Source organism: Cygnus olor, chromosome Z (genome assembly GCF_009769625.2).
Source record: "Cygnus olor isolate bCygOlo1 chromosome Z, bCygOlo1.pri.v2, whole genome shotgun sequence".
NCBI lineage: Eukaryota > Metazoa > Chordata > Aves > Anseriformes > Anatidae > Cygnus > Cygnus olor.
The window spans coordinates 79,711,546-79,738,727 of NC_049198.1; the positions used below are offsets into that span (position 1 = coordinate 79,711,546).

The 27,182-nt window shown below is 35.0% G+C and overlaps 1 protein-coding gene across 10 annotated transcripts in view; it reads right to left on the reverse strand.

Annotated features, from left to right (window-relative positions):
- KIAA0825 (KIAA0825 ortholog) overlaps positions 1–27,182 on the reverse strand; it is a 260,619-nt gene that overhangs the window by 201,117 nt on the left and 32,320 nt on the right. For 5 of the 10 annotated variants that reach the window (XM_040540323.1, XM_040540325.1, XM_040540322.1 and 2 more), the window contains exons 6-8: positions 17,560–17,699; positions 7,764–7,932; positions 1,899–2,568 (exon numbers count right to left, since the gene is read on the reverse strand). In XM_040540323.1, the coding sequence (XP_040396257.1) occupies positions 1,899–2,568; positions 7,764–7,932; positions 17,560–17,699 (979 nt within the window). Of the gene's footprint in view, positions 1–1,898; positions 2,569–7,763; positions 7,933–17,559; positions 17,700–20,369; positions 20,552–27,182 lie in introns of those variants that run through there. The other 5 variants (XM_040540327.1, XM_040540328.1, XM_040540329.1 and 2 more) reach the window with 2 other exon arrangements.

Here is a 27,182-nt window from a genome sequence, read left to right on the forward strand (position 1 = left end):
CTTTTTCAGTTTAAAGCCATTACCCTGTGTCCTATCACCATAATCCCTGATAAAGAACCCCAATCACTCTCCCATCACTGGTTACCTACCAGTCATTTTTTGGCAGTGAAACCCTTTCCTGACTCATAACCCCACGTATAACTCAAAGATACTCTTCTAGTCATTTATTGCATAACTGAGATTTACACTGACACTACTTCTCGTTTCCCACCAACACTCCATTCCACTAAGTACATCAGCTTTATCTTGAACTTGTCATCTTTTCACATTATTTGTCTGCTTACCTCTTCTTTTACTTTTTCTTTCATGTGTTCCTCCATATTTCAGTTCCTGTTGAAAAGTTATTTCCGTGTTTCTTCCAGTGGAATTTCTAGTTGACTTAGATTAGCATGTAGATTGATTTTAAAACTCACGAGTGTAATTTTCTTCTGAGTAGACCTAACAGATCATCACCTCCCTGTGTTGGGTTTTCATGGCAAAGTTTTGGTAGCAGAGGGGCTGCAGGGGCGGCCTCTGTGAGCAGAGCCCAGCAGCTGCCCCATGTCAGAGAGGAGCCAGCTCCAGCTGCTCCAAAAGGGACCCACTGATGGCCAGAGCTGGGCCGTGAGCGACTCTGGTTGGGCCTCTGAGAGAGCAGATTGAAGAAAGGGGAAAAAATCTTCTGTGCTACAGTGGCTGGGAGAGCAAGGAACGAGAACCAGCCCTGCAGCCCCCCAGCTGAGTGCGGCAGGAGGTGCTCCAGGCACGCAGCAATGGGTCTCACATGGAGCAGATCTCCATTCTGCAGCCCATGGAGGAGCCCCCGCTGGAGCAGGTGGATGTGGCCTGGAGGAGGCTGCGGCCCATGGAGAGCCCCCGCAGGAGCAGGCCCCGGGCCGGAGCTGCAGCCCGTGGAGAGGAGCCCACACAGGAGCAGGGGGTCTGGGGGCAGCTGCTGCCCGTGGGGGACCCGTGCTGGAGCAGTTTGCTCCTGGGGGATGGATGGACCCTGTGGGACGGAGCCGTGTGGCAGCAGTTCTTGAAGAGCTGCTCCCTGCAGGCAGCCCATGCAGGTGTTCTTAGTTTGCTTTTAGTTCTCTCTGCTCTGGTTTGTCATTAGTAGGCAATAAATTACATTAACCTACCTATGTACAATTACGTTATGAAAGTTTCCCTGCTGTGTCACTTTTTTGCAAAGCTCTGATTACTCCCTTTGCAGATTGGCTTGTCATGAATCACCAATAGTAAAAAAAAAAAAAAAAAAAAAAAAAAAAAGGATAGATGTAATACATTGATAACAGATTAATTGATTAATTTACTGCTTTAAATTCCTTAGAACAAGAAGAAATGACCAGGTAGAATTAACTATAACTAATAGTATATTCACAGGAATAGAAATCCTAAATGTTTTTTGTTTGTTTGTTTGCTTTTTGAGAATTAAGATCTGCATAGTAATCTTTTTGGGTCACCTCTAGTGTATGAATCTGTCTACTTCATGGTCAGAAAATTTCTAGCAATCAAAATAAAAATTGTAGGGAAAAGATTGAAGAGCTTAAAGACCTTATGTTTTTTAAAGTCTGGATTAAATAGTTCTTATTCCATTGTATATTTCAGTAGTTGAAATAAGTTGCATTAAAAAAAAAAAAGATTAAGACATGACAATGTTATACAGTGAAGTACAAAGGGATTTCTACATAAATAACCATAAGATAATTTCCATTACTTTAAAACCATTTTTTATCACAATTCTGACTGACGTAGTCTATAACTCAATATCAATAATGCATTTAAAACATAAACCTGTAATTAATAACCTCTGGCCTCTCTCTTCAGACAAAATAACCAGGTGTACTGAAAAAAAAAGGTCATATAATTAAAATAATATCTAATTACAATGAACATAAAATAAGTCTACTAACCCACAGCATGAACTGTTCCTCTATGCTTCTTTGAAATCTTGTTTGCCTTAACTATATGCAGAGCATTTTCTTTGAACTGCAGCTCGCAAAGTCTTTCAAGAAGAACTGTTATTTCTTCAGTGATGGTATCCAGATAAGTTTCATTAATAAACTTCAATGATGAAGAAGGGTCAATAGTTCCACTTAATACATAGAAATCTTCTTTTATCATTGTGCATAATGTGGGTATTGAACTTTGGTAGCCATGAATGACTTTATCAAAATTTGTTTCACCAGAGCCAGACAAAATACAGTTCTGTAGAAGATCACTAACCAGTTTATTCTGCATGTTTTGATACCTTGTTAAGACTTCTGATTCAGGGTAAAGAAACAAAAGTTGCTGTATGCACTGAGTTTTAAACTGTATTTGTTGCTGCGAAGCATTAGTATTTGTTTCTTCTTGACTTTGCAGTTTATTTACTAAAAATCGTCGAAGATGCAATCTCACATCATCCCAGAGAGATTTCATGTCCATAGCTGAATCATCCTCAATGGTATGAATGGAAGATGTAAACTCAAAAGAAGTCCCGCTTGGAGTACAGGGAAATGAGACACCACACTGACTAGAGAGATCCAGAAGGAACTGAAGTATCATTTCTTCTTGATTTTGCTCATTTTTCAGCAAGCTTTGCTAACAAAAATTAATCAGACAGTATTTTAGAAATTTTTTGTTAACTTTGGTTAATAAAATTAACAGCTTTGCGCTAGAGTACTAATTATTTCCAATGCCAATTATCTTACCAGCAAATGAGAAAATGAAACAAATTGCTCTATAAACAACAGAAATAACAAAGGCTGTTTTCCAATGAATTTATGCTCCTATCCATCCCTTTGTCTACCTACTCCAGTGACTTCACATTCTTCTTCCCATCTTTCTTACATCCTCAACCCGTTTTGTCAATCAGTCCTATCCCACAATTCAAAGGAAAGCCTAGAAAAAACACAGCTCATTAGATAAGCCTTGGCAGGCAATAGAGACTGTTTGTTCAGGTCCACACACACATCTTGGAAAGAAAATTGTATGAAACTAACATTTACAAGGATAGTAGGAGGTTTTGCTCATAAAACCAAGACAGGGATTTATAAAATAAACCTCTGTTGCCCTCTGTGTTCTGGTTCAGCAGGCAACTGTGAGAAAGGCTATTCTATGCATAAAATAATCTGCCCAGAACTGCCTTAAAGAAGTACAAATAAAAACTTACGAATTGAACAATGGGCTTAGATCAAATAGGGCAAAAGGGTAAGAATCTGTGTATCCTGTCAAATCCAGATGCAGACTGATATATTAACAGTATGGGAGCCTCAAAATACATCTCAGCTACATGGATTGAGGAAGAAGGAAGACAGTTAACAGAAGATCCATGAAGCCACATGGATACATGTACAGACTTCACTGCATCTGAAAAGCCTCCCTCTTGTTTCATGGACAGGATCTCTGATCTTAGAACTACTTCAAACCCAAGATGCCAACCAGCAAATAAAAGGTTCTTGTCACACCTCGATGCCTTCTACTTGGCTAACAATGACATAAATGTAAACAGCACTCTGCAGCTTTCTTTGATACGCTTGAGGAATCACTTGGATGAAGAAGCGTTGTCCAATATATTAGTAGAAGGCAGGCCCAGAAGTCCCGTGGTCAGTGGATTCCTAAATCTATTTCCTGTCTTGGAGAAAAAATCTTGCCCATTATAAACCCATTTCCCACACTCTCAACATTTTTCCTGTTGCAGGTTGGCTTTGCCTGCAGCCCTAGGCTCATCAAAGTTGTATTGAACAGACCTACTCTCAGTCTTCCAGCTGCATGAGAGACAACTACAGAATTTGCCATCACAGTCACAAAAAAAATGAGAGAAATTGGTTGCACGTTTGATTCTCTGGGTTTCAGGAATCAAGCGGGCAAGTCCGAAGTGAATAAGGATAGGAGGGGAATAAGGGGAGACCCTCTTGCTTGCTCCCTCACCTCCCATCAATTCTCTCCAAGGTCTTCCAACATAGGAAGTGTTGTGGCAAATTGCATAAGTATAGATCTTTCCTCTCATGTCCTTTATTTGGGTCTCTCCAACCTATAATGCAAGGCTGGTAAGGCAACTTTCGGAAACCTTCTACACTCAGAACTACTGATTTAGTTAAACTAAACTATTTACAGGAAATAATCAGTTTTAGTTCTTTTCTCATTATGGAAGAGAGAGAAATGAGTCTTATTTGAGTATGGTAGTACTTAGATAATTTTGAAATAAAAAAAAAGTTTGTTCTTTCTACTGTAGCACTCTTTTATCAATAGATAATTTAAGAAATATAAAAAAGACAAATTTTTTGACAAACTTTTCAGTGTGACTTTTTTGCATGCTATTCAGTCACAGCAATTTTTCACTATCAGAACTCCTTGTATTTTTTCTTAATGACTAAAAACTGTTGCATTATTATGGGAGAAAGCAACATTTTAACCTACCTACTGCCCTTTATTTTGGAGTGTTCCATTAAGAAAAATAAAAAACTTTTACCACAGTAGGTAATTCTGAACAAAAGACAGAGAGCACAATTACCTTCCATATAGGAAAGTCTTAAAAATTGACTATCTAGCTATTTTTCTTCCACTTCACATCTTTATTTCAGGGAGCTCCCTATGAAATTTTGTACTTACTAGCAGGAAACATATGTTGTAGACAGAACAATAAAGGAAATTATCAGTCAAGTATCTTCCTATAAAAACATGCATGTTATAGAAATATGGGGAACTTGTTAATATCTTAAATAGTAGAAATTTATATGCATATATGTAAAGCTGATTCGATTTCCTTTTATTGTCTACTAAAGCATTCTATGAAGTGTTGTGGATGCAAAGAGAACATGTTGAGCTGGTAAACTGAGACTCTAGTCACTAACTGCTGCTAGCATAGTTAGAGTAGCTGGAAAGTCAAGTGCCCACAGGTAGACTTATGAATTTAAAGGTTACTTTTTTTATGAAGTATGCTCAACGATTATATTCTGAAATAAACAGAACAAGAGAAGCTGTCAAACCAGTGATTGTAACTCATGCCTTTAGATGATGAATCCAAAATGTCTTCCAAGCAAATCCCTATGCTGTTTTTTAAGGTTAAACAAAAACATTTTTATTCATGAAAGCCAGTAAGAATTTTTATAGTTTCAAATGCTTTGCAACTTAGACTAAAACATAAAAAAATAGGGAGTTTGCAGTTGCCATCTTAGACTTAGTGTTCCTCAAAAAAAGTCCCTGAAGTGAACAGCGAAGGTCTGAAAACACAGTATCATCAAGTCTCTTTGAACACTGCCTGTATTGACATAGGCTTTTCTATTTGAAAGTTTATCTTTAAGAAATACTTCAAAAGATGGTGACAAAACTATTCAAGAGAAAAAGATCCAAATTAGTGTCTAAAGGTTTTAGAGAAGTGTGAAAAGTTCTCTTATGAGCACAGAAAGTCAGTGATAACAGTACACAAAAAAAGACTTGCATTCTATCAACTAGACTACTACCTGCTATAGACTACATCCAATATTGTTGAGGTTTTCTTAAAAGAGATTTGCCATTAGTTTAGGTCGTAGAGAATTTAATGAAGATGTGTTCGTGTACAGGTTCAGCTTTTAAGTATTTAAAACTACAGAATAGTACACAGAATGATGAGATTTCACATAACTGAAGTCTTTTAGGGTTCATGAAGAACCTCTCAGTATTTCCATGAGAGTTTATAAATGCTTGAGAATACCACATTGCATTATTTATTTATTTTTTAAAATTTGTTCCAGAAGCTTAAGAGATAAGTGAAATCGCTAACAAAATAAATATACATAATGAGGTATAGTAACAAATGTCCTGGGGTGGAAAGAAGGTTAATTTTATTGAAGATATATTGTATGATATTTAACTTGTCACTTGCAAGCTTTTAATTAAGTCAACTGAGTAATTAATTCAATGGATAGAAATACACAGTTAAGAAAGGTCAGACTGTAGTAATCTCATTAATGCTGAATACAACTGAAAACAGTTTAATGCACATGTGTTTATGGAGCTAAGGATGAGTATAATTTCCTACAGATGGACCAATGGTGCTAGTGCAGATGCACATTTCATCTGTAGTCTCATCAAGGCAATAGGCTGGTTTATCTGAGAAGCCACGAGCCTGAAAACAGTTTTGTCCAAGTTCCCAAGCTCCATAGGCGTTCATTCTCCTGATAAGCTGTGCAGCATTAAGGTTTTGAGGCTTCTCACCCTTCACTGTCTGTTTAGCAGCCTCCCAGGGAGCTGCTTCCAAGGCTTAACTAGCCTCTACAGCCCACAGCCAGACTGTCATGAAGTCTGTAGACTCTTGGGAAGCTGAGAGCTAGAAAGCACGTTTTGCGTAAGATACACCCAAAGTGTTCCAGAGATGGGGATATTTTGGAGTTTGCCAAACAAATGCCGCCACCTGGTGTTCAGGTATATGGCTTAAATTGACCTGGCAGAAGGAAGAGCACAGGCAACGGACACGGATAAGTAAGCCATCATCGCCGTTCCCTCTTCTGAGGGTGTTAAGTAAGAATATAACTGGACTAAGAGGAGTATCAAACAACTTGTAAATCCGTATTTTCTGGGATTCTCCCATTCTATCTAGATCAAGTCTGACAAGTATCAGTCTGACATCCTTGAGCAGCATGATTATTAACAGCAACATGCATACTGATCACCCATGTAAGAAAGGGATTAAATCACTTCCTCACCACGTGAACATTAAAGACCTGGTCTTCCTAGAAATGACTTCATAATTTGACATATCTTAAATTAACCAGAGCTATCAGTCATGTAATTCAGTGGATTCAAGTATGACTGAAAGATCAACAACCAGTTTTATAAATCAAAAACAAAAACAAAACCAACAAAACAAAAAACACAACCCACCAAAAAGAATAATAAATAAATAAAAAGGTGATTTGATGAAGCTTGAGCTTTAGCCAGGAGAAGTCCCAAAGGAGAAAAAACTCCACTTCTTGTAACCAGATTTCTTCTGCCAATATGGGATATCTTATCCTAAAGATGTTCACATCCAATAACAAAATCATGACAAAGAAGTAACCCAGAATAATTCACTGGACAAAGTCTATATTTATTTGTGTTGATACTTGTATATATGTATGTTATATAAACAAACATGTATGTAGTTTCTATACGAAGTTGAAGGCTGCCATTTACTGAGGTATTATCCTTCACTTATTTAGACAACTCAATTTTCCAGAATTCTACTTCCACGTATTTATTCTAATGCTAACTTTTCAGGAAAATTTGGGGTAAAAATCACATCTTTTTTCACCAAAGTGAAATGTGACTTCTGGTTAGGTCCAGTTACACAACTTGCAAGAAAAATGGATGTAGCTCCCACATGCTGATTTAGGAAAAAGTAGATATGAAGTTAATGCTTAAACAACACATAAAGCACAATAATCTGTATTAGATGGGTTATATTCATACTGATAAAAGTGAAGAGAAAGAATTAAAATTAACAGACTGTGTGTAGACAGTAACCTCATATGTTTTCACCTTCAAATGTTTATAAAACAGTATTGGTGATGCTGAACATGTGGAAGTATCAGCAAATTTTTTTAGACCCAAGTTTGTCTAGTTAGGACATGATCAAAAGGAAACATAAAGCCCTGCTGCAGACATAAAATCAGGACTAAGCTTCATGTTAAGTTTTCTGAACTATATTCACAGTAGTGGAGACTGAAATAAAGCTAACAGGAAAAGAAAAACAAACAAATAAACAAACAAACAAAAAAACATAAGCATCATATAACCAACTTTCCCAAACATTAAACTCTGTAGTAAACAATTTTTACCAGAGTCCTGAGGAACTCCATCAGCTCTCCATGTGGTGTAGATGAAGGTCTGAGAGAAATAAAATTGCAGTTGTTTAGCCACTGAAGGCAGTCATTCGTGCTTTGCAGTATTTCATCAGTACATATTTCATTTACTTCTGATTGCAGGTCTTTAAGACACTGTTCCATGCTATAAAGAAAAAAAAAAAGTATTTTTTCACGACTTGGAAATAAAATTATTTTATATATCCCATTTTTCAAAAACAAAAACTACTTCAAATTATTGTAACACTTGTCCTTCTTCTTCATAAATTAAATTACTCTCGCTAAATAAGGCCTGAATTTCCAGCATTAATATTATAATGTATTTGAAAAAGTTCTCACACAATCTTGTACTTTCCAGTAAAGCAGTTGGTGAATAAGATATTGCTCACCTTAAGAGCTGGTCCTTGGTGTTTAATTAGCTAAGGAAGATAATATAAGCTGAATTAACTACCATATATACAGGTGAATGTGTCATTCTGTTCCTTTAGCAATCAGCAGTTGCTTTATAATACATAAGATATTAACAACTTCTTAAAGACTGATTGACACACCACAGAAAAAGCTGAAAAGAATTTTAGTCACTTTTGCTGAGAAAGCAGATCTTTTATTTCCTGTTTTTTGTTATTAGAATATCTGAAAGAAAGTTTGTTTTCAAGGAGCTGATCCACTCCTTAACACCCCTATTTGTGAAATCATGTGTAGTTGACATGGTAATTACTGTGATTCCAGTGGCAAAAATCACAAGAACAGCTGTTTATCGAAACAGGTTTCATTTCTGTTGGTGTTTCTATTTGGCACCTACATGAAAAGAACAGAAAATAAAAATCCAGAAACAGTCTACCTCCACATCATTTCCTACAAAAACACCTTTTCACTATTCTGTAACTACTTATCTTAAAAGCGATGCTTAATGTTTTATCTGGTTTCCATTAATAAAATAGTATTGACTATTTGTTAAACCTAGGCGGACCTAGGTTTAATAGAAACAAAGACCAAATTTTGGTTTATGGCAATGCAAAGCAATTCTCACTATTACTTGAATTTTATTCTGGAGTATATTTGTTAAATTGTTTAATGTTCTTAGAGCTGATAAAGGATGTAAGGTTTGATGCAAGTTAAAGTTTAGTTCTTTCTGTTAGTGGAGTTAAAGGACTAGATGACACCCAGCTAGCTCTTTACAGATACTTCAGTGGCTGATACTTTTGATCATGTTAGTCTCTATTTTCATGACATCAGCCAAACAACAAGAAAGCCTACTGTACTGCCTCTTTGTTTTATATAGATGAAGTATGTTTGTTTTTCTTTACCTGTTCTCTAACATTTAGAAACTAATATGTTTAGCAAAGTAGACAAGAAGATTAGAAAAGAGGAGAAGAGGAGAAAATGAGGGCAGGAGGAGAGGAACGAAAAGAAACTGAGTATCAAAGTGTGTAACAAGGTAAAGTGTATTACAAGTAGTGACAAAAATACCAGCTTAAAGAGCTCTGCTTTTCCAAAACACATGCAATGTAACTTTCTAAATTAGTAGCCTCGAGTACAGTATGGGTATTTTTTTCTGCATAACTCCTCCGTACAGAAAGATTAATTTAATAAATGTTTATAAAACATGTAATCTGCTTTAAATATGAAGAAATAACAAATCTCTAACACTACTAACCCATATGAATTTGTAGCAAGTGGTGAAACTGATGATGAAAAGCCATTTTGCTTATCGCCCACTGACTACATTTTGTCATTTGATGGTGCCTACGGTACTGTGAAAGAAGTATTTATTTGTTTTTGTTAGTTTGTTTGTTTGTTTCTACTGGATTTTCTCCTTTACTGAGTGATTTGCATTTTATTCTTTTACAGATATTATGCAATGTACCCTAAACTCCTTCTAGTTGTCTCATTCTGATCAATAACGATAAAATGAATCACTATCATCCATACCTTTGGCAACAAAGTCTGTTAATTCGAATTGACGTTTTAGAAAATCAATGGAAAATAAAAAGCAAATGATCACACCAAATTATGTGCTAAGATAAACCACAGACTGGGTTTTCCTTTTATTTGTAAGTAGCCTACAACAAATATAACGTATTTTGTTCTGAGAATGCCATGAAGACATATCAGTGATGATAAATATCATTTTGTGCCTTTTTTTTCTTTAAAATAGTCATAGAAAATAACAAGCTGCAAAAGTAAAATGTATCAATGGTAAACACAGAATGTAAGGACAACTCTGTACTGTAACTTAAGTGCAGAGTGCCTATAACATTTTGAAAGGGAAAAAAAAAATACATACAATGTTTCCAAAACAAGGATGACTATAAAACTTACTTAAGAAAGTTACTTACTTTAAGTTTACTTACTTTTAAACTTAAAAATACATGGGTCATTTTGAACAGCTTATCTTCCTATATTTAATTGTATTCAATAACAATTATGGATATATTAGTTTCATGCTTAAAAGGCATGATAAACCAGTCAAAGTGTATTTTACTGACATGAAGACACTGCATTTTACAGCTGCATTATCTTCAAGAACCTAATTCAGTAAGTAGAACGAATGGAAAAATATATTAAAACTTCTAAAATATTATGAATACATGGGTAGTCTGCACACCACTCTCCATAAAATTGAAGCGGAAGTCTTTTCAAGACTTTTCTGAGCATCAGTGAGCTCAGAATGATGTGCACTGAAACAAGTATCTGCTCATTGTCACAGGACCTTATCAGGAGCACAAAGGACTTCCACTGAAAAACAATCTTTCTCTGCCTGTGGCCCAGTCAGGCTCCTGGTGGGACAGCCCAGCCATGAATGCTGATTCTAAACTTGACAAAAGATTGGCATGTATCTTTCTAACTTGTGAAACCTGTTCTTTGGAGTATGAAACAAAATGCCTTGTTCATACACCTTGACTCCTGGAACACACCCTACGGCTTTTATTGTGGTGTGTTGATGTGCCTCATTCAGTCATACCCAACTGATAACAGCACTGGGCATTGTAAAAGGGACTACTGCTCTTAGCCTCTGCCAGTCTGCTTCAATTAGGAACCAGCTTTCACATTCATCTTCAACATCTGAATTTGTGTGCCAGTCAATAAAACACAAACCACAGACAAGCCACAGCCTTCACAGGAACAGATATTTTAGTTATTTGTCCCAGCACTGATAAGGGGATCAGGAGGATACATTTCAGTGGACCTCCATGTAGGTACAAACCATGATAATTCTATTAATTTTGTTTAATCCTTTTATCTCAGTAAGGTAAAAGTGTTATTTGTACTAAAACTGTTTTCCATTGAATAAAATGTTTTCATACTGTTTACTTACAACAGACTGTAGTTAAACACGATATCAAAAACATTGTTATTTCTCACTTTTATGATTTTTGTCAACATATACTATTATATAAGATTACTCCTTTATATTAATTAAATTATTAAATAGAATATTTAGGTTTTCGGTTACCTCTGAAAAAAACACTATGTGCATCCTCTGAGTTTAGAAAGCAGCTTTTTAAATAAAAGACTTCCTCCAAATTATAATTATCCTTACAGTATATAAAACTTTATAATTTTGTATTTGTGTAGAAAAGAGTCTGTTCTCCAAGTTTGCTGAAGTTTCAAAAGCTCTAAACAAAACATATGATCTTGATGTCAAAAATATGCTTAAGGTATGTAATGAATTATATTCTTACAATCACAAACAAGTACAATCACAAACAGCTATTTAAAAGGCTATATTCATTTTTTTCCCAAGTAATCCTTTTTCAGTAAAGGTTAAATGAAATTATATTTTAGTAAGTTCATTGCAGTAAACAAGCTCAGTTTTTTGAACAAACTGAGGCATCAATCCAGACGATATCAATGGACACTCTGCATGCAAAGACAGGACAATAAGTTGTCTTAAAAACATGTGTGGTCAATGGAAAAAATACAGCCATGTCTGTGTGCAACCCCATCTGAATCAGGCAGACAGGATCTGGAGGACAACAGGGAAATCAGATGTAACTCTGTATTTAATGTTTTTTTCCTGTTTACCACTGTTAACTGGGTCTTTGTTCCATATGTTTTTTTGTTTTTGTTTTTGTTTTTGTTTTTTTTAAATATCCTATGAAACACTTAACCTTACCGATAAGGAAAGGAATCCAATTCATGTTTTAAATGAACAGGTATCAAAGTTAAGACATTGCTGGAACTAACCAGAAAGTACTTAATTCTTCTGTTGGAATTCAGCCTGTTGGTACTACATTAGAATAGCTGTGCACGGTCAGTCAGAATTTCTGCATGTGTCTGGCAGTGGTCACTTGGAGATGTCAAAGAAAAATTAAAACAAAGCATACCAGAAAAAAAAAAGAAGTTAATATTTCTCAGAATATTTTCATCATCTTCAGCAGTTTGTGACATACGGATTTAAACCAGATAGTGTCTTAGCATTTAAAAGGCCTCAATTAGTTTTTCTTCCATGAATGCTATGGAACTGTTCATACACAAAAAGAAAAGAAAAAAAAAACCACCACAAAACAGCCACCAAACTACTAAATACAGAGTGCAGTATAAAAGTAAATGAAAAAAAATAACCTAACTCTGTAGCAAAGCAATCTGAAAGTTACGGATTTTTGTGAAATTGACTGATTTTTCAAGAAAGATACCTTCAGTTCCCCTTGAGGAATATCTTGAGCCTCCATGAGCGCATTAATGTTTGCAGTTAGAATTACCGACATGCCATTATGCCAGTGAAAATGTGATTTCACTGAAATAGCTTCTCCTTCTTACAACTGAGAGTGGTTTTTTTGTTGTTGTTGTTTTAATTTTTACAAATTAAGCTAAATTCTGTTAAGTTACCTGTGTCCACATTAAGAGTGCTTTTCTGGAGTACCATTTGTAAGTATTCACACTGTACAGAGACAGTCTTCACTTGAGAACTCCTATGTCCTCCTATTTATTAAGTTAATAACCGTTTTTAGGAATAACCTAACCATATGGAGAGACTGCTTTTGACATGACTGCATCAACAGACAAACTGAGGGACTGTTCAGTTACAAACCAAGTACTATAATGGAACTGGTAGTGTATGAACTGCCACACTGATACAACATTTTGAAAATCATAGCATCAAAATGAGGGTTGCTGTCTCCATGCATCATTCTCCATTGCCTAAGATGACTACAACTAAGTTGAAGGATGATCTTTTAACTCCTTTTAATTCCTAAAGAGCACTGTTTCAAATTATTTCACATAGAATATGGAACAGCCATAAAATGACAATAAGATTGCTTAAATTTAAACTGCTAAGCTATAAACTGAAGTAATCTTTAAACCTCATGTTACTTGTGCTTAAGAGCCTTATATGCATCCAGATCTGCTGTTAGAATGTTAGAATGTTTACATGTCTTTTATTAAGAACAGATAGGTTATTTTAAAATTAATGAAATAATTGTTTCCACTGTCTTCTGAAGGCAGAAGCACTAACTGTGTATTAGTTTGCGATCATCATTTATATTCCTGGAAAAGTTTGACTGCTAGCTTACAGGGCATTTCATGTAATATCAATCATACCATTTGGAAATCTGTCAGAGGACCTGCCATATACTTTGAGAGTAAGAGATCTTTGAAATAAACTTTTAGCAGTGTAATTCCCACATGCATTTTCCTCGTACATTTTCTAGAGAGAAAGCTATCAAGAAAGAAGCAGCTATCTCAAACTCAGGGACCACGCGCAGAGACATCACAAGCTGAAAAGGAATAAAATTACATCCTCTTTGTAGTTCAATTACTCCTTCCTACAAATTACAATAGGGCAGTGGTTAGACAGAAACTTTTCACAAGGATTTTAGTAACATTGTTCCAGTATCTCAATAAGAGCTAAATTCTCTGTTAAATACTATATAAATGTAGAGCACTTGTAGAGCAAGCAGATTACATATACAAGTATCAGGGTTTTCTTTTTTTTTTTTTTTTTTTTGATGAATATTAAATCCAAGTGTCCATTACCAATGTTTTTCCTGTCGTGTTGGCTGTAGTTAAAATTCTTGTGAATATTCAACCACTACTTGGGATTTTGGATGGAGATTCCAAGATTTTGCCAATTCTTTTGAATAAGAAGCAAGTGAGGTATAGCTCCTACCTGAAAATTCCAGAAAGGAACAAGCCACAGTTTTTTTCAAAATAAAATAAAAAATAAAAATAGAGAGAAAGATAACCCTTGCAGCACAACTCGATTTAAAAATACATGAGCCCTTGCATACTGTATTTCTGATAGAGAAAAATGTAATGAGACAGCAGTGCTTAATACCTTGTCTGAAACTCCTGTTCCTTTGCTGTGAAGTGTTAATGGTGGGAAGTATTTCTATGCACATCAGCAAAGTTGTAAACAACATCCAAGAGAACTGGAAAGTGTCATACTAGCATCCTGGTTAAGGCACTTTCCAAATAATCCTGAAGTCTGCAAGTTAAGCATCCTGTCCTGATTATAAGGACTTACTCAAGTCCTGATTATAATTTATATGAACAGTTATGGGACAAGATGCAATGCTATAAGTACTTATTAGTCTTGACCTCACTGGAGCCCTTGAAAAAAATACCTTCAACAAAATCCCAGATGACTGATTTACTGTTAATTAGACAGAGGGTCAGCTTGAAGTTTATCAGACTGAAGTCAAATTAAGCCTCTGTAAAAAGCCCTAGAAAGATATGGTCTCCAGTGTATCACAGAAATATAATTATTAGTAAATAATTTTGCTGAAGTCTGAGTAATTCTCCTGTTGAAGAAGACCTAGAATACCTCACGATGTCCTACAGCCTCATAGCATCTGTTGGCCCTTTATTGCCACTAAAAAGCAGTCAACCACCCACTGAAGTGACAACAGTGCACGTGCACGCACATGCACGTGTATGCACACACACACAAATCATCAACTGCTAAAGAGCCTACAAAGCTTGCAATCATATTTAAGCTACGCAAACTTGCCTTGCTTTCAAACCGTATGCCTTATTTTCTGCTTAGTAGTAGTAAATACCAGTCAAAAGTTTAGTTCTGTGAATTACTCATAAATTAGCTGTTATGAACTCTTAGGCGTCCATACTAGAAGACAAAAAATCCAGCAATTCAGCTTTGAGAAACAACGAAAGTCAAAGCAAATGTGAGGGGAAATACTGGAGACAAATAGCAGTCCTAATGAAATTATGAATACAGCTTCATGTTTTAGAATAACCTGACACTACCACTGCACTTAAAACTGGGCAGCAATGACAATGGCTTTGAAAGTTCATATTCACCTCCCTCTGTAAACTACTGTAAAAATAAAGTTTACATTCAAGTGCAATAAGAGCTCTGTTATATAATAGTGAATGAATGAATGAACCACTTATTGCCTTAAAACTTAGAAATAAAACAATTTCCCACAGATGCCTTTTTTTTTTCCTTTGTTATAGTGTCAAATAGAATTGGTACAATTCAAAAACACAGAAAGTAATTCAAGAGCTGGAAAGCATATCTGATTTGTTGTGTCACACGATTTTATAAAAGCTATTCAGTTGGAAGGCAATAAATGAGCATTCAAGTGATTTACACACTTTTGGATCATAATTTTTTACACAATGTTACATTTTTAAAAATATATATATGCTGTATACTATTATGTTTATTCTCTGTGGTATAATAAAATCATAAATCTATCTGATGAAAAATAGATTGTATTCCAATTGTATCACTGTAGCACATAGAGCTGCTCTTATCATACCACTTACAAAGATCAATGGTAACTTGAAAATGATTTCATTCCATGCTGCCTCTAATATATTAGCAATAAAGGACTGTTTTTAATTTAAAAGTCACATCAGCTGCTGTCCATCTTCTTTTAAACTCCTCTCGATTTCTGAAACTGACGTATTACAGGAGCAAAATATCACCTGGTAGCAACAGGGTTTTCTGACTTTCCCTGAGAAAATGAGTCGAAAAACTAGCTTAAGTGTCAATTCAACAGAAATGCAAAGCTTTTCCTGACACGTGTTGCTGTGCTACCACACCCTAATCAAATTTCCTCCTCTCCCTGAAGACCTTGCAGAACTTAAAACCTTTGGATCTTACAAAACTTAGAAGCAAAGGCCCATCTAATTTGTAGGACTGAAACTATGAGAGGGGCGTTCTTAAAAATGCATATAGTTCCACTGTGATGATGTTAATGTAAAATGTAACATAAAAAGTTCACTGATGGTACTATTAAAAGGAGCAGTCAGCTGGCCTCTTCTCCCACAGCCAAAAGATTTCTTAGCCAGCAGTACAGATTTGACACATATTAAAAAACACAAACAAAAACAGTAGTAAGGCATGTGTTCATTTTGACAATAATCATTCTAATCCTTATGTAGACTCTGCATAACAATGACAAAATCAGTGCTATTTGGTAGCTGAAGAGGTGACAATATCTGGTTTACATATTTGTTAAATATGCTGGTGCTATTTTTCCCAGATACGTAACACCATACACCAAACGCATCTTTGACTATTTTATGACATCAAACAAAGTAAGTAAGTGTCAGCATTTCACTACCATCAACAGCTGGAAAATTGTAATATGAAATTGCACTGCGCAGTGGTCCACAACTCAAAACATATTTCCCAGATCTTCAGTAACATTGTTACCTTTGGGTAGCTACTATCAAAATGTCTGTAATCACTAAGATTTTAAGCAAAATTTTGAAAAGTGAGATATTGATAATGTTAATAACAACAAACCTAAAAAAATTCTCAGCTTGGCGTAGCGAATATAACAGTAATTCAGAGATGACCTAAATCAGTTTTCAGTGATGTATAGCAAAGATTTATCTCCATTATTCAGGAAGCTGTTTGGTAGCAGACAAAGACCTCTCACAAATGTGGCCTTCATTAAAATTACATGATCAAAAACCGAATGTCATGAAGGGCATTCTTTGAAGTCATGACTCTACAACATGCTTTTCTATCCAAACGCAAACATTGTCAAAATTTAACACAAGATGATGGTTCTTGTTATATCTCTGAATGTATAAAGGATACTTAATCTATTTGCATAAGAGCATCTTTCACAATATTTAAAATATTTCAGAACGTATTTTTAAAGTACCAAAAGAGCTTAGCCACAAAATGCACCATCACTTTTCAAAGTAGAAAGGCACAATACCTTTAAGTGATTTTCCTATACTCATGCAGAAAGTGGGCATCAACAAAGAACTTTTTCAGTACTTAGCAGTTTCTATAGCATTGATTTTTGTGAACTAGTATGTAGAAAAGACATGGAAAATGAAATAAATTGCAAACCAAATTCTAGTTAGAAAATCTGGTATTGCAGCATAAATGTAATTGAAATAGGTAAAATAATTTTATAAGAAATATTTGTACTAACTTGCTCTATCTACTCTCATTAGAACTGTTTAAGGACACCATGGGTTCAAATTTTACTTTTTTGTAAAATTCTGCAGCTCTTAGTGAACACAAATTCTTTTAGCTATAGAAAATACAACTGCAACGGAAATATATGTTTTTTTCTTCCGCTATCACAACTACTACAATAATTCCCAAGATTAAGATGATTCAAATGTTAAAAGTACCATGCAGAGAAACACCAGAGCACAAATATTAAATGCCATTAAAATGTGTTAAATGCTCAAGCAGTAACGGTGAATTACTATGGAAATAATGAGAATTTTAACCTACAGCTAGAAAAGAAAGAAGACAAAAGGTGTATTTCTTCCTGAACGTAATGACTTTCACTAACATTTTGAATACAAATAAAACTCTCTTTACCTGGAAGAATTCTTCTTTATTTTTTCATCAATATCATTAAGGACTTGTTGAAACTCTGATTCTCCAGGAAGGACATTTAACAAACAGTCTAAATTGGAAGAATCGAGAGAATACTCCCCTCCCCACTCCATATTCAGAATCTGTAAAATACAACGTAAATACACAAAAATAGATAAAAAAGGAAAAAATCAGACTGTAAGTATCAACATTTATAAGATATTGAAATAATGAAATGCATATGTCAATACTGGAAGCATTTGTGTAGGAAATTATAAAACCAGCATTGAATAGCAAACCTTTTGCCTGCTTCTGAGTACAGTTCTATAGAGAAGTATACCTGTAAAAAAGATATAAATTTCATATCTTGCATTTTTCATTTTTAAACAAACAGTTATTTTATCTCAATTGGAGTAGTAACTTTGTTTTCTGGAATGGAAGCACATCATCACAGCTAACTAGATCCTAAAAGAATTCAGATCAAAACACTTCAATGTACCTGAAAACAAGAGACATCAAGCTTTTGAGATGTCTTTCTCAGTGACTTACTTGATACCTATTTTGCCAAAACCTAAGTGAAATCCACTGGTCTACTCAAACAAAATAAGACACTAAATCCCAGGAGTCTCTACATCATAAGCAAAGCACAAGCAGAGTGCTGCTATTTTTTGAGAAATAATGAAATTGATTTTACAACTAGTGATGACTTAGGACTAAAATTAAAGAAAAAATTACTTAAAATTGGAAAGTTCTTAATAACTAGCCTATTTAATGTCTACTGTTTATTAATACTATTCATATTCCAGCAGTAACTTGAGGCACAGATGTTATTATTCAGATATGCGCAATATTTGAGCAACAAATTATGATGAATTAAACATTCACCATTTTTCTTACAAGCAATAAAAGTTTATGAAACAAGCACTATGTTGGCCAAACAAGATTATTTTAATATTTTAGACTACAAACTGTAATAATAGAAATGACAAAATGCATATGTAATTTTCCAAACAATGAAATCTTGAATGATCAGAATTAGCTTTATTTACATTGTAAGCCTAATTTAGGTTATGAAAAACACCATACAATTACCACTGTGATTGTGGTTCATATTATCTTTTTGATAGTGACTCACTATATTTTCACTAAAAAATATGCTTGCTGCATCACCAACCCTTATTGAAAAAGAGATCACGAGTGCCTACTCTGCCAGTATTCAAATGCAAACCTATCAAGAGTGACACTTTTTCCTCAAATACTGTTTCTTCGTACTTAATATCAAGATCTCTATAGGACTGAACCCTTAACTGAGCAGAAAGCTGCTCAGTTCGTATGTGAATCTTAATAGTGATGGCATGAATACCACTTTGTAACCCCTGTTGCTGCTGGTAGATACGTTCCTTTTTTTTTTTCTTTCCTTTTTTTTTTTTTCCCCCCAAGGAAATTCTTCTAGTCACATTTTGGGGAATTTACCTAGCATCACTACTCTAAAACAAACTGATGGATTCTAAGTGAACATTCTATAAACACGTGCTCCAAAATACACATCACATTAAGACCGAAGATCAAGATAGTACGTTTGGTCAAATATGAATACAAAATTATAAATAGCAAAACTGCCCATTTCTTGAGCAGAAGTGTCACCATTGATTCTGGCTTTGGTCTTTCAAAAAGAAAAGTTAAAGCCTGAAGGTCCTGTAGAGCCTTGTTTCTTGCACATCTGAATGAACAGTATAAAACACATAGAGCTATGAAATATTTATTATATAATATTCTTAAATTCTCAGAAGCTAAAGAATACCCCTTCATAAATAACAATTCCAAGACTTCTCAACATTTTGGAATGTAGCTGAAACTCAGTCACCCTTCTGGTTAAAAGGTCTGGATGTAAACCAAATGCATCATGTAATACATCGAAGGAGGATCGGTCTTTGAACATAAGACTCAAAGTATCTTAACAGATGTTGCTGTAATTAAAGACACTGTAATTAAAAGTAGAAGTTAAAAAGCACTCTCCCAAATGCTGAAAAACTTCAGTCCGCCACTCTGGCAAAAAACAGTGGGCCAACCAAGTTGCTCAACAAATGCAAAAAGATTAAACAGTGCTTTATGAAATAGAGATAAAATGAATACTGAAAATAAAGTTGTTTACTTGTATATGATACTATTTATATTCAGACATGGTCACACAAATCCATTCCCTTTTCTCTTAAGAATTACTTCGGAGTTTATACAGAATGTGACACTAACTCTATTCAACACCTATAAATGAAACCCATCTTTTATTGAATTACTCTTCCAGAACAGTCGAAGACTGGTGTAAAATGTACTGTATAATAGATACATATAATGAAAAAACCCACGCATTTGAATGATTCAAAGTTTTCATAAAATAGCTGTGCAATCAAAATTTAATATTTGTTCCTTATTTTTTTCCTTTCATGGCAGCCAAAATAAGCTTGTGTTTCACAGAAAAATACCAGTACAGTTTACAGACCACTTACTGTTTAAAAAATTCATTATATGAAAAAAATTCACCTTGTAAACACGACAGCCTAGTTTTCACGTATGCATTTCTGTAAGGCTTCTAAGTCATACTTTCCCAGTTCACTTGTCAAAACAAGGTAATTATTTTTCTCAGTCTTGGTTTATGGGGAAAAAAGAAGCATTTGATTAACCAATTTCCAAATACTGTTTTACAAGGTCATCAGCAACTCCTTCATATAAAAATCTAAATATTTCTGTAATACAAGACTATCACAAGAAGAAGCAAAAAGCAAAGTAAAAATGTTGCAGAAGGAACGCGTAAGTACCTCGAGACATAAACTGATTCAGACTGAGCAGGGACTCCACTGTTCCTTCTGTTCCTTGGGTGCCCTGGTGGGCACAGCTGAAGCAGACCACCACCTGCTCCACCGCTGGGGTTATCCCCTTCTGTCCCCCTCTCCTAGGGGAGTCGTGGCTGCTCCCTGACAGCCAGTATGGCAAAGCCCTCCTGAGATGGTGGAAAAGTGATTTTTGTTAAGAGAAGAACCTGTGTCTTCACATTTTTATTATTTGTAATGTTACGGGGGGAAAAATTGTCTTTCATATTCCTAATTCTTTCAAAGTATTTTAGATTCAATAATGCACTGCTTCTGCAAATGTAATTAACTTAACAATAGCTCTTATGCTGCATAAATAGGATCATTCTATAGGTTTTGTATTAACTATTACAGGGAAATATTATGTGTTCCAAGGCAATCGATCTTACAGAACTGGATTCACACGTAGCTCACCTGTAAGAGCTACAGTTCTTTTCAAAATATATTAGAGGGCCACCAATCACCATTTAAATGATGTAACTGTCACTCTCATTTGGTAGCTACTCAGGAAAGGTAACCTATGTACAGTGTAGCTCAACAAGAAATAGCTTCAGGTCTTTTATTTTAACCCACCTCTAATTTTAAATTTAATACTTAAATATTTGTATTTTTAGTATGAACATGATTTAACTTCACTGTAACAATACGGCACCTCTAACAATCCTAACATTAACAGTTGAAAATTGACATGGAAATTTGAAGGAATTTCTGGCTAAACAGCCGTTCACTCACCCTCCCGCCTCCCTCTCCGGGATGGGGGAGAGAAACGGGAAAGTGAAGTCTGTGAGTTGAGATAAAGACAGTTTATTAAGACAGGAAAAATAATAACAATAATAATAATAGTATTAATAGTATTAATAGTAATAATGTGTACAAAATAAGTGATGCACAATGCAATTGCTCACCACCCGTTGACCGATGCCCAGCCTATCCCCGAGCAGCCGGCCCCCCCCTCCACCCCGGCTAGCCACCCCTATATATTGTTCAGCATGGCGTCAGATGGTATGGAATACCCCTTTGGCCAGTTTGGGTCAGCTGTCCTGGGTCTGTCCCTTCCCAGCTCCTGCTGCATCCCTAGCCTGCTCGCTAGCAGGACAGAGAGAGGCTGAAAAGTCCTTGGCTTGGTGTAAGCACTGCTCTGCAACAATTAAAACATCAGCATGTTATCAGCGCTCTTCTCATTCTAATCCAAAACACAGCACCCCGCCAGCTACCAGGAGGAAAATTAACTCTGTCCTAACTGAAACCAGGACAGTCCTTTAGGCCCTTTTGAGAAAAAAATAAAAATAGTACCTATGTATTGAAAAAAATCAGAGCAGAACTGAAGCACTAAGTGTAAAGGCAGACATGGTGTTTGGTCACACTCTGTTGATCCTCCAAGTAAACTTTAAACCTTTTTGTATTTTCACAAGAAACCTTGAATACATTTATGCAACCTCTACTTAAACTAAGAGGTTTTAGGAAGTACACCATTTCACAAAACAAAGATCCGAAGAGAGACTAGCCCACTGTCTTTGAGCATCCAGCTGAGCCAATTGAACAGTGGGTCTTCAGAAAGAAGACAAAACCAATCATTAAGGTTTCAATAAAATCCAGAGGTAGGCTTCTCTACACACACTAGTGTGTATGAAATAATGTCAACCTTAGCACAATCTACTACTTAAGCATTGGCAGATATGTAATGGAACCAACTATTTATGGGCTCTCACACCAAGTATTTGATGCATACTTTGATAAAAGGTCTTAATTCCCTGTATTGCTATGCTGGTAAGGCCAGAACATGACACAATATTTAACACATTTATTTAAGCAGACTGAAAATTAACAATCCCAATTAAATGAATTTCAAATAATTTTAACATAAGTAGTTTAACAAAGATAGAGAATTAAATACCAAGTTTGTGTTTAATAGTGGAAGGATAAGAAAAAGAAGTCTTCAATTTGGTTATGATAATTTACCTTTGTGGTTTACTATGGAAAAAATATTTTGATTATATCATAACTTCGGTTGTTTACCGCAACCAGCACTCATGTATAGACAAACCCCTTCAGTGGAAAAAAAAAAAAGCAAACAAACAAAAAACAACAACAAAAACAACAACAACAACAAATTGGTAGGCTGCTATTGCTCTATTAAAAACAGTGATTTTTAAACCAAGATTTGTGTAAGCTGAACCTAATTATTCTACAACTCTGCCATTTGGTCTTTAAAAAGTCAGTCAAGAGTTAAACAAGAAATCAAGACCTGTCATGAATTTCATTCAGTTAATGTCCATCTATTATTTTAGCTCCTGTATAAGACACTTTTTTTCCAAGTAATTTAAATACTATCCTTAGTATTTTTCAAGACACCTTTTAAATAACTAGTTATATTTTGAATTTAAGTAATAATTTACACATATAAAAGATTTAGAAACTACTACACAATACCCATACCCATTTAGCAACTTTTTTTTCAAAATATAATACCCTGAACTTCAGCACAAAATTCTTTGTCTAAATGCAACCTAAGCACCATGGTAATCAAACTTTCTGGACTGTTACAGACAATCTAAATATTTGAAAGCTTACTTTCATGTTACATGATTTTACACCTAGTGATCTCATCCCACACATATCCAGGAAAATAAAATAAAATTATTACTGTTAACATTAATTTAAAAAGAGGATGTCAATGTACCAGTGATTTGTAAACGCAGACATTTCAAAGTGCGGCACTGTATACGCACAGAGCTAGCCAAATCTTTTTTTTTTTTTTTTTTTTTGATACTGCTTCTTATCTTACAGGTGATATCTTTTTATTGCTCTAACATCTCTGTGAAACTAGAGGGGATGAGAGAATTGACAAGATTTTTCATCACTGAGCTTATATTCCAAAGCATCATCTTAACAATGATTTCCCTTATCTGTTTTTAGTTGCACAACTGTTCCCAGATGCTTTACTACACATAAGATGTCATCTGCAATCACACAGCAGGCAGAGATAGGGATGGCAGTGGCTTGAGATAATATTCATTGTGAAATTCCTACTGTTCCACCCTCTGCATCTCTGAATATTTAAAGTTTTTTGGAAACCACATAGGGTTTACACAAGAAATACATTCAAACATCGTAATTTCTAGAGCTCTCCTCTGATACAGTAAAAGCTTTTTACCCAACCTTCCATGGGAAAAATCCTTTCAAAAATTGTATCACTGTCTAAAATAAAGACTGCTAAAAGAAAGTAAAGAAATTAAAATTTCCTTCTATAAAATAACACAACCCTTTTTTGGTTCTGTTAACGGTCAGGTACAGAAGATCCCAATTTAAATTTTCCAATTGCCCATCATATTCACCCATTTCCCAGGCTTTCCTGAAACATACACAGCTTTTACAAAAATAATACCATCTAGTTCCAGAAAAAAAAATATATATATATATAGAATGCATACCAAAAATAGTCTTCATGAGGGTAGTATTTAAATAATATTTGGAATGCCACGAATAACTTTGACACAAGTTTTAGTAAAAACATTTTATAATGTTCCCCCTGAAGACATTTTATATTTAAATGTTAATTTTATATTCTTTAGTTATTACTCACCATACGTATAACACATTTTCCCTTGCATTTTTCAAAGAAATATTCTCAGTATCTATAATTAAATTTGCAACTATATCGGGCACGTTCTTCCTACAACTCTGCCCTTATAAAAGACAGCAAATTCCCCAAAAGTGGGAATAAGATATATTCCACTAAGTGGAACTGAAGAAACACAGTCCTCACTTTGGCTTGTATCTAAAGCAGTAATATTAGATTGCAGTTCTCCAATCTAATGCAGTTACACCAGCCATAAAATGATCATTACCGCCTAAAGCCTTGAAAACAGACTAGATATGTAGCTCTTGTAGAAATCTTCCTATTCTAAGAATCAGTTAATGTGCATTTCTGACAAATGTGGTATGCAGTTATTTGTGGGTTCTTCAACCTATGAAGCTTTGTGCTGTTTTCTAGAATTCTGTATGTGCAAGAATTTAAAACTAAGATCTATGAGTTCTCCTTACCACCTCACCTGCATTCTTTGGGATTCTCACAGCGAGTTGCTGAGAATACAAAGCAAAGGAATCAGCACTGCTTTCTTAGATTTCCTTCTACTCAGGACTGGTAAGAGATGCTCAAAGACATAGAGATAATCCTCATTTACATAAACTTAATCAAACACCAATGGTCAAAAGCAGTGGATTCAAAAGAGGAACATGCCATCTGGAGTTGCAAAGAAACTCCTGAGGAGTTATGTCAGAAAAAAGTGATAAAGCATAACATGATTTCATAACCTTCAGAAAAGAAGAAACGGCCATCTTCTGAGTAGCTCTTCAGTGGAACGGTCTTATAGCATCTCCCAGCTGGGTACCCCATAGCTGGAGTCCCACCGTGTACAATATTGAAGATTCAACTTCTATCAACAAGCTATCCATTAGTAAAGATAAAGAAGGCTGCAAGATGCCTCTCCTCATGTAATTCATTTTCATGACTGTAGTTCTAATATATGTAATAAGTTTAAAAATAAAAGAATAAACTTGGTGTAATGTTTTTTTCTTCAGAAATGGTTTAAGGCCTTTCCCAAAAAATTCAATAGTCCACTTTTCTGCTATTGCCATATGCACGGAGATGCAGCACAAAATCCTCCTGCCACTGTGATTAAAGCTGCATCAATCTCATTGTCAAATGCATATGCTTTATGAATGATGAGTGTTTCAAAAATTATTTTCAATTACAAAAATAATTACTGATCAGTAGACTAAAGTAATCACTAATGCGTAGACAAGGGATTCTTAGAAATCTAGGTACAAATACCTTCTATGTATGTTTTCTTATCATCCTTTTTTTTTTTTTTTTTAATTAATGGTATTTGCCAAGAAAACACACAATAATTAGAATAACTTCAAACTAGTACATGGTATTTCATTTATTTTCCACACCTATTGCTCAGGATCATAAGTACTGACTAAATTTTGCATGATAGTATGAGAAAATATCTGATACGAATAGTTTACCCAGAAACACTGAGTGGCATTGCAGTTTGTTTGCTTGTTTGTTTTTCCTGAAGGACAAAAAGGTAAGAAATCTCCTATATGTGAGACTAATGGTGCGTCTATTGCAGAATTGTATTTCCACCTATGGCAATAGGAGATGCTATTTAGGGATAATATGTGAGCTTTCTCACTTTCTGTCATGTACAAAGAAAGAAAGAAGAGGTAATACTTCATAAAACCCCAAATCCCTCAGAACTATACTCTCAAATAAACCTGCTATAGCCTTTCAATCTTGCTTGTCATTAGTGTTTTAAAAGAAATGTACCTACAGAACTAACCTTTTAACACACTGGTAAAGAACCTAACATACCATTTTCAATTAAAAACCTTGCAAATACATACTAGATATTTCTAAACTTACCCCAGAAATCTTTTCTCCTCTTGTTTATTGGAAAATCCTTCATCCTGGCGCAATACTCTTTGAGGACAATGGTATTTAAAGGAAAGAAATTTCAAGACCTTTGAGGTCTTACAGTTCGGTAGATCAGATACAGAGTTGTTAGAATGTTAACAGGGAATAGCCTTCCAATGAAACTATTATATTTAAAAAGGACTACAAGAAAAGTCTGTGACTACGGCTTTTGAAAGGTAGGCTGCATTTCAGTCCCTTCACTCCTGGACATTCTATTTTCTTCCATTACTTCTCAATTTAAAAGTTTAAAAGAGTTTGAAAAATGCCAATTTTATAAAAATGAAATACAGGAACACTCCATAGAGATGTCTCTTAGGTGGGTCCAAGTTTATAGAGATGATCTTAGGGGCTTGCTTGGTAGTAGGGATATCATGGATTATTTTTTTCCCAAAAACTATTATCAAAGCTTCTTAATAAATTCTACACACAATCATACAAAAGGTTTTACTGACAACAGGACACGAGGTGTCCATTAACTGTCCTTGTTGTTTCTTTTTTTTGTCCTTCTCTCACTTCTTAAATCAAAACTTTGAATTAATTTTCATTGACATGACGTGCAAAGGTTTCATGCCGTGCTGCTTAATGCTGAATATACAAGTAAGGGTAATGAATTCACAACTGCTTCCTATTCATCTATGATTTTCAGCTTCATAAAGCCATTAAGCTTCTCTTTCCCTTAAAAATAGATAAATAAAGTAATGACACTCTACTTTCTTTTATCGTTTACACACCGGAGTATGTATACTGCAACATACATGATCTAGAATGTTAGGCATCTTCAAGCTTACAAGATAAAGTCATTTTTGAATGAAATGCATCTATTTGCTTTCCCCATGCTCAATATTTAGGATTATGCCATGGAAACACCAAGCTTCTTAGTCACTTTCTCATCCAGACCTTCAGAGCAGCCAATAAAGTAAATCACATTTGTCTTAAAGATGCAATTCCCATCTTTGAATTCATAAGAAACCTATGCTGCTCTTACTTCAAGTAAGTCACCAAATTCACAATGAAGCCCAGGAGAGACACAGACAAAGTACCTTCGGCTGACAATATTTTGTTATGTACAAACAATAAGAGGACAGTGGACAAAGCCAGACTAAATAATCATAAAGACATCTGTTTCACTTTTCTTTCAGAAAAAGGCTTTTCACTGTAGCATAAATGACAACAATGATATCTGACCTATAACGTCTTCCTCCTCACTGTCCATAGCTTTTTCTTTCTTAGCACACATATATGTGGAATGCAGGTAAAAAAAGGCTATTTCCTGCTCC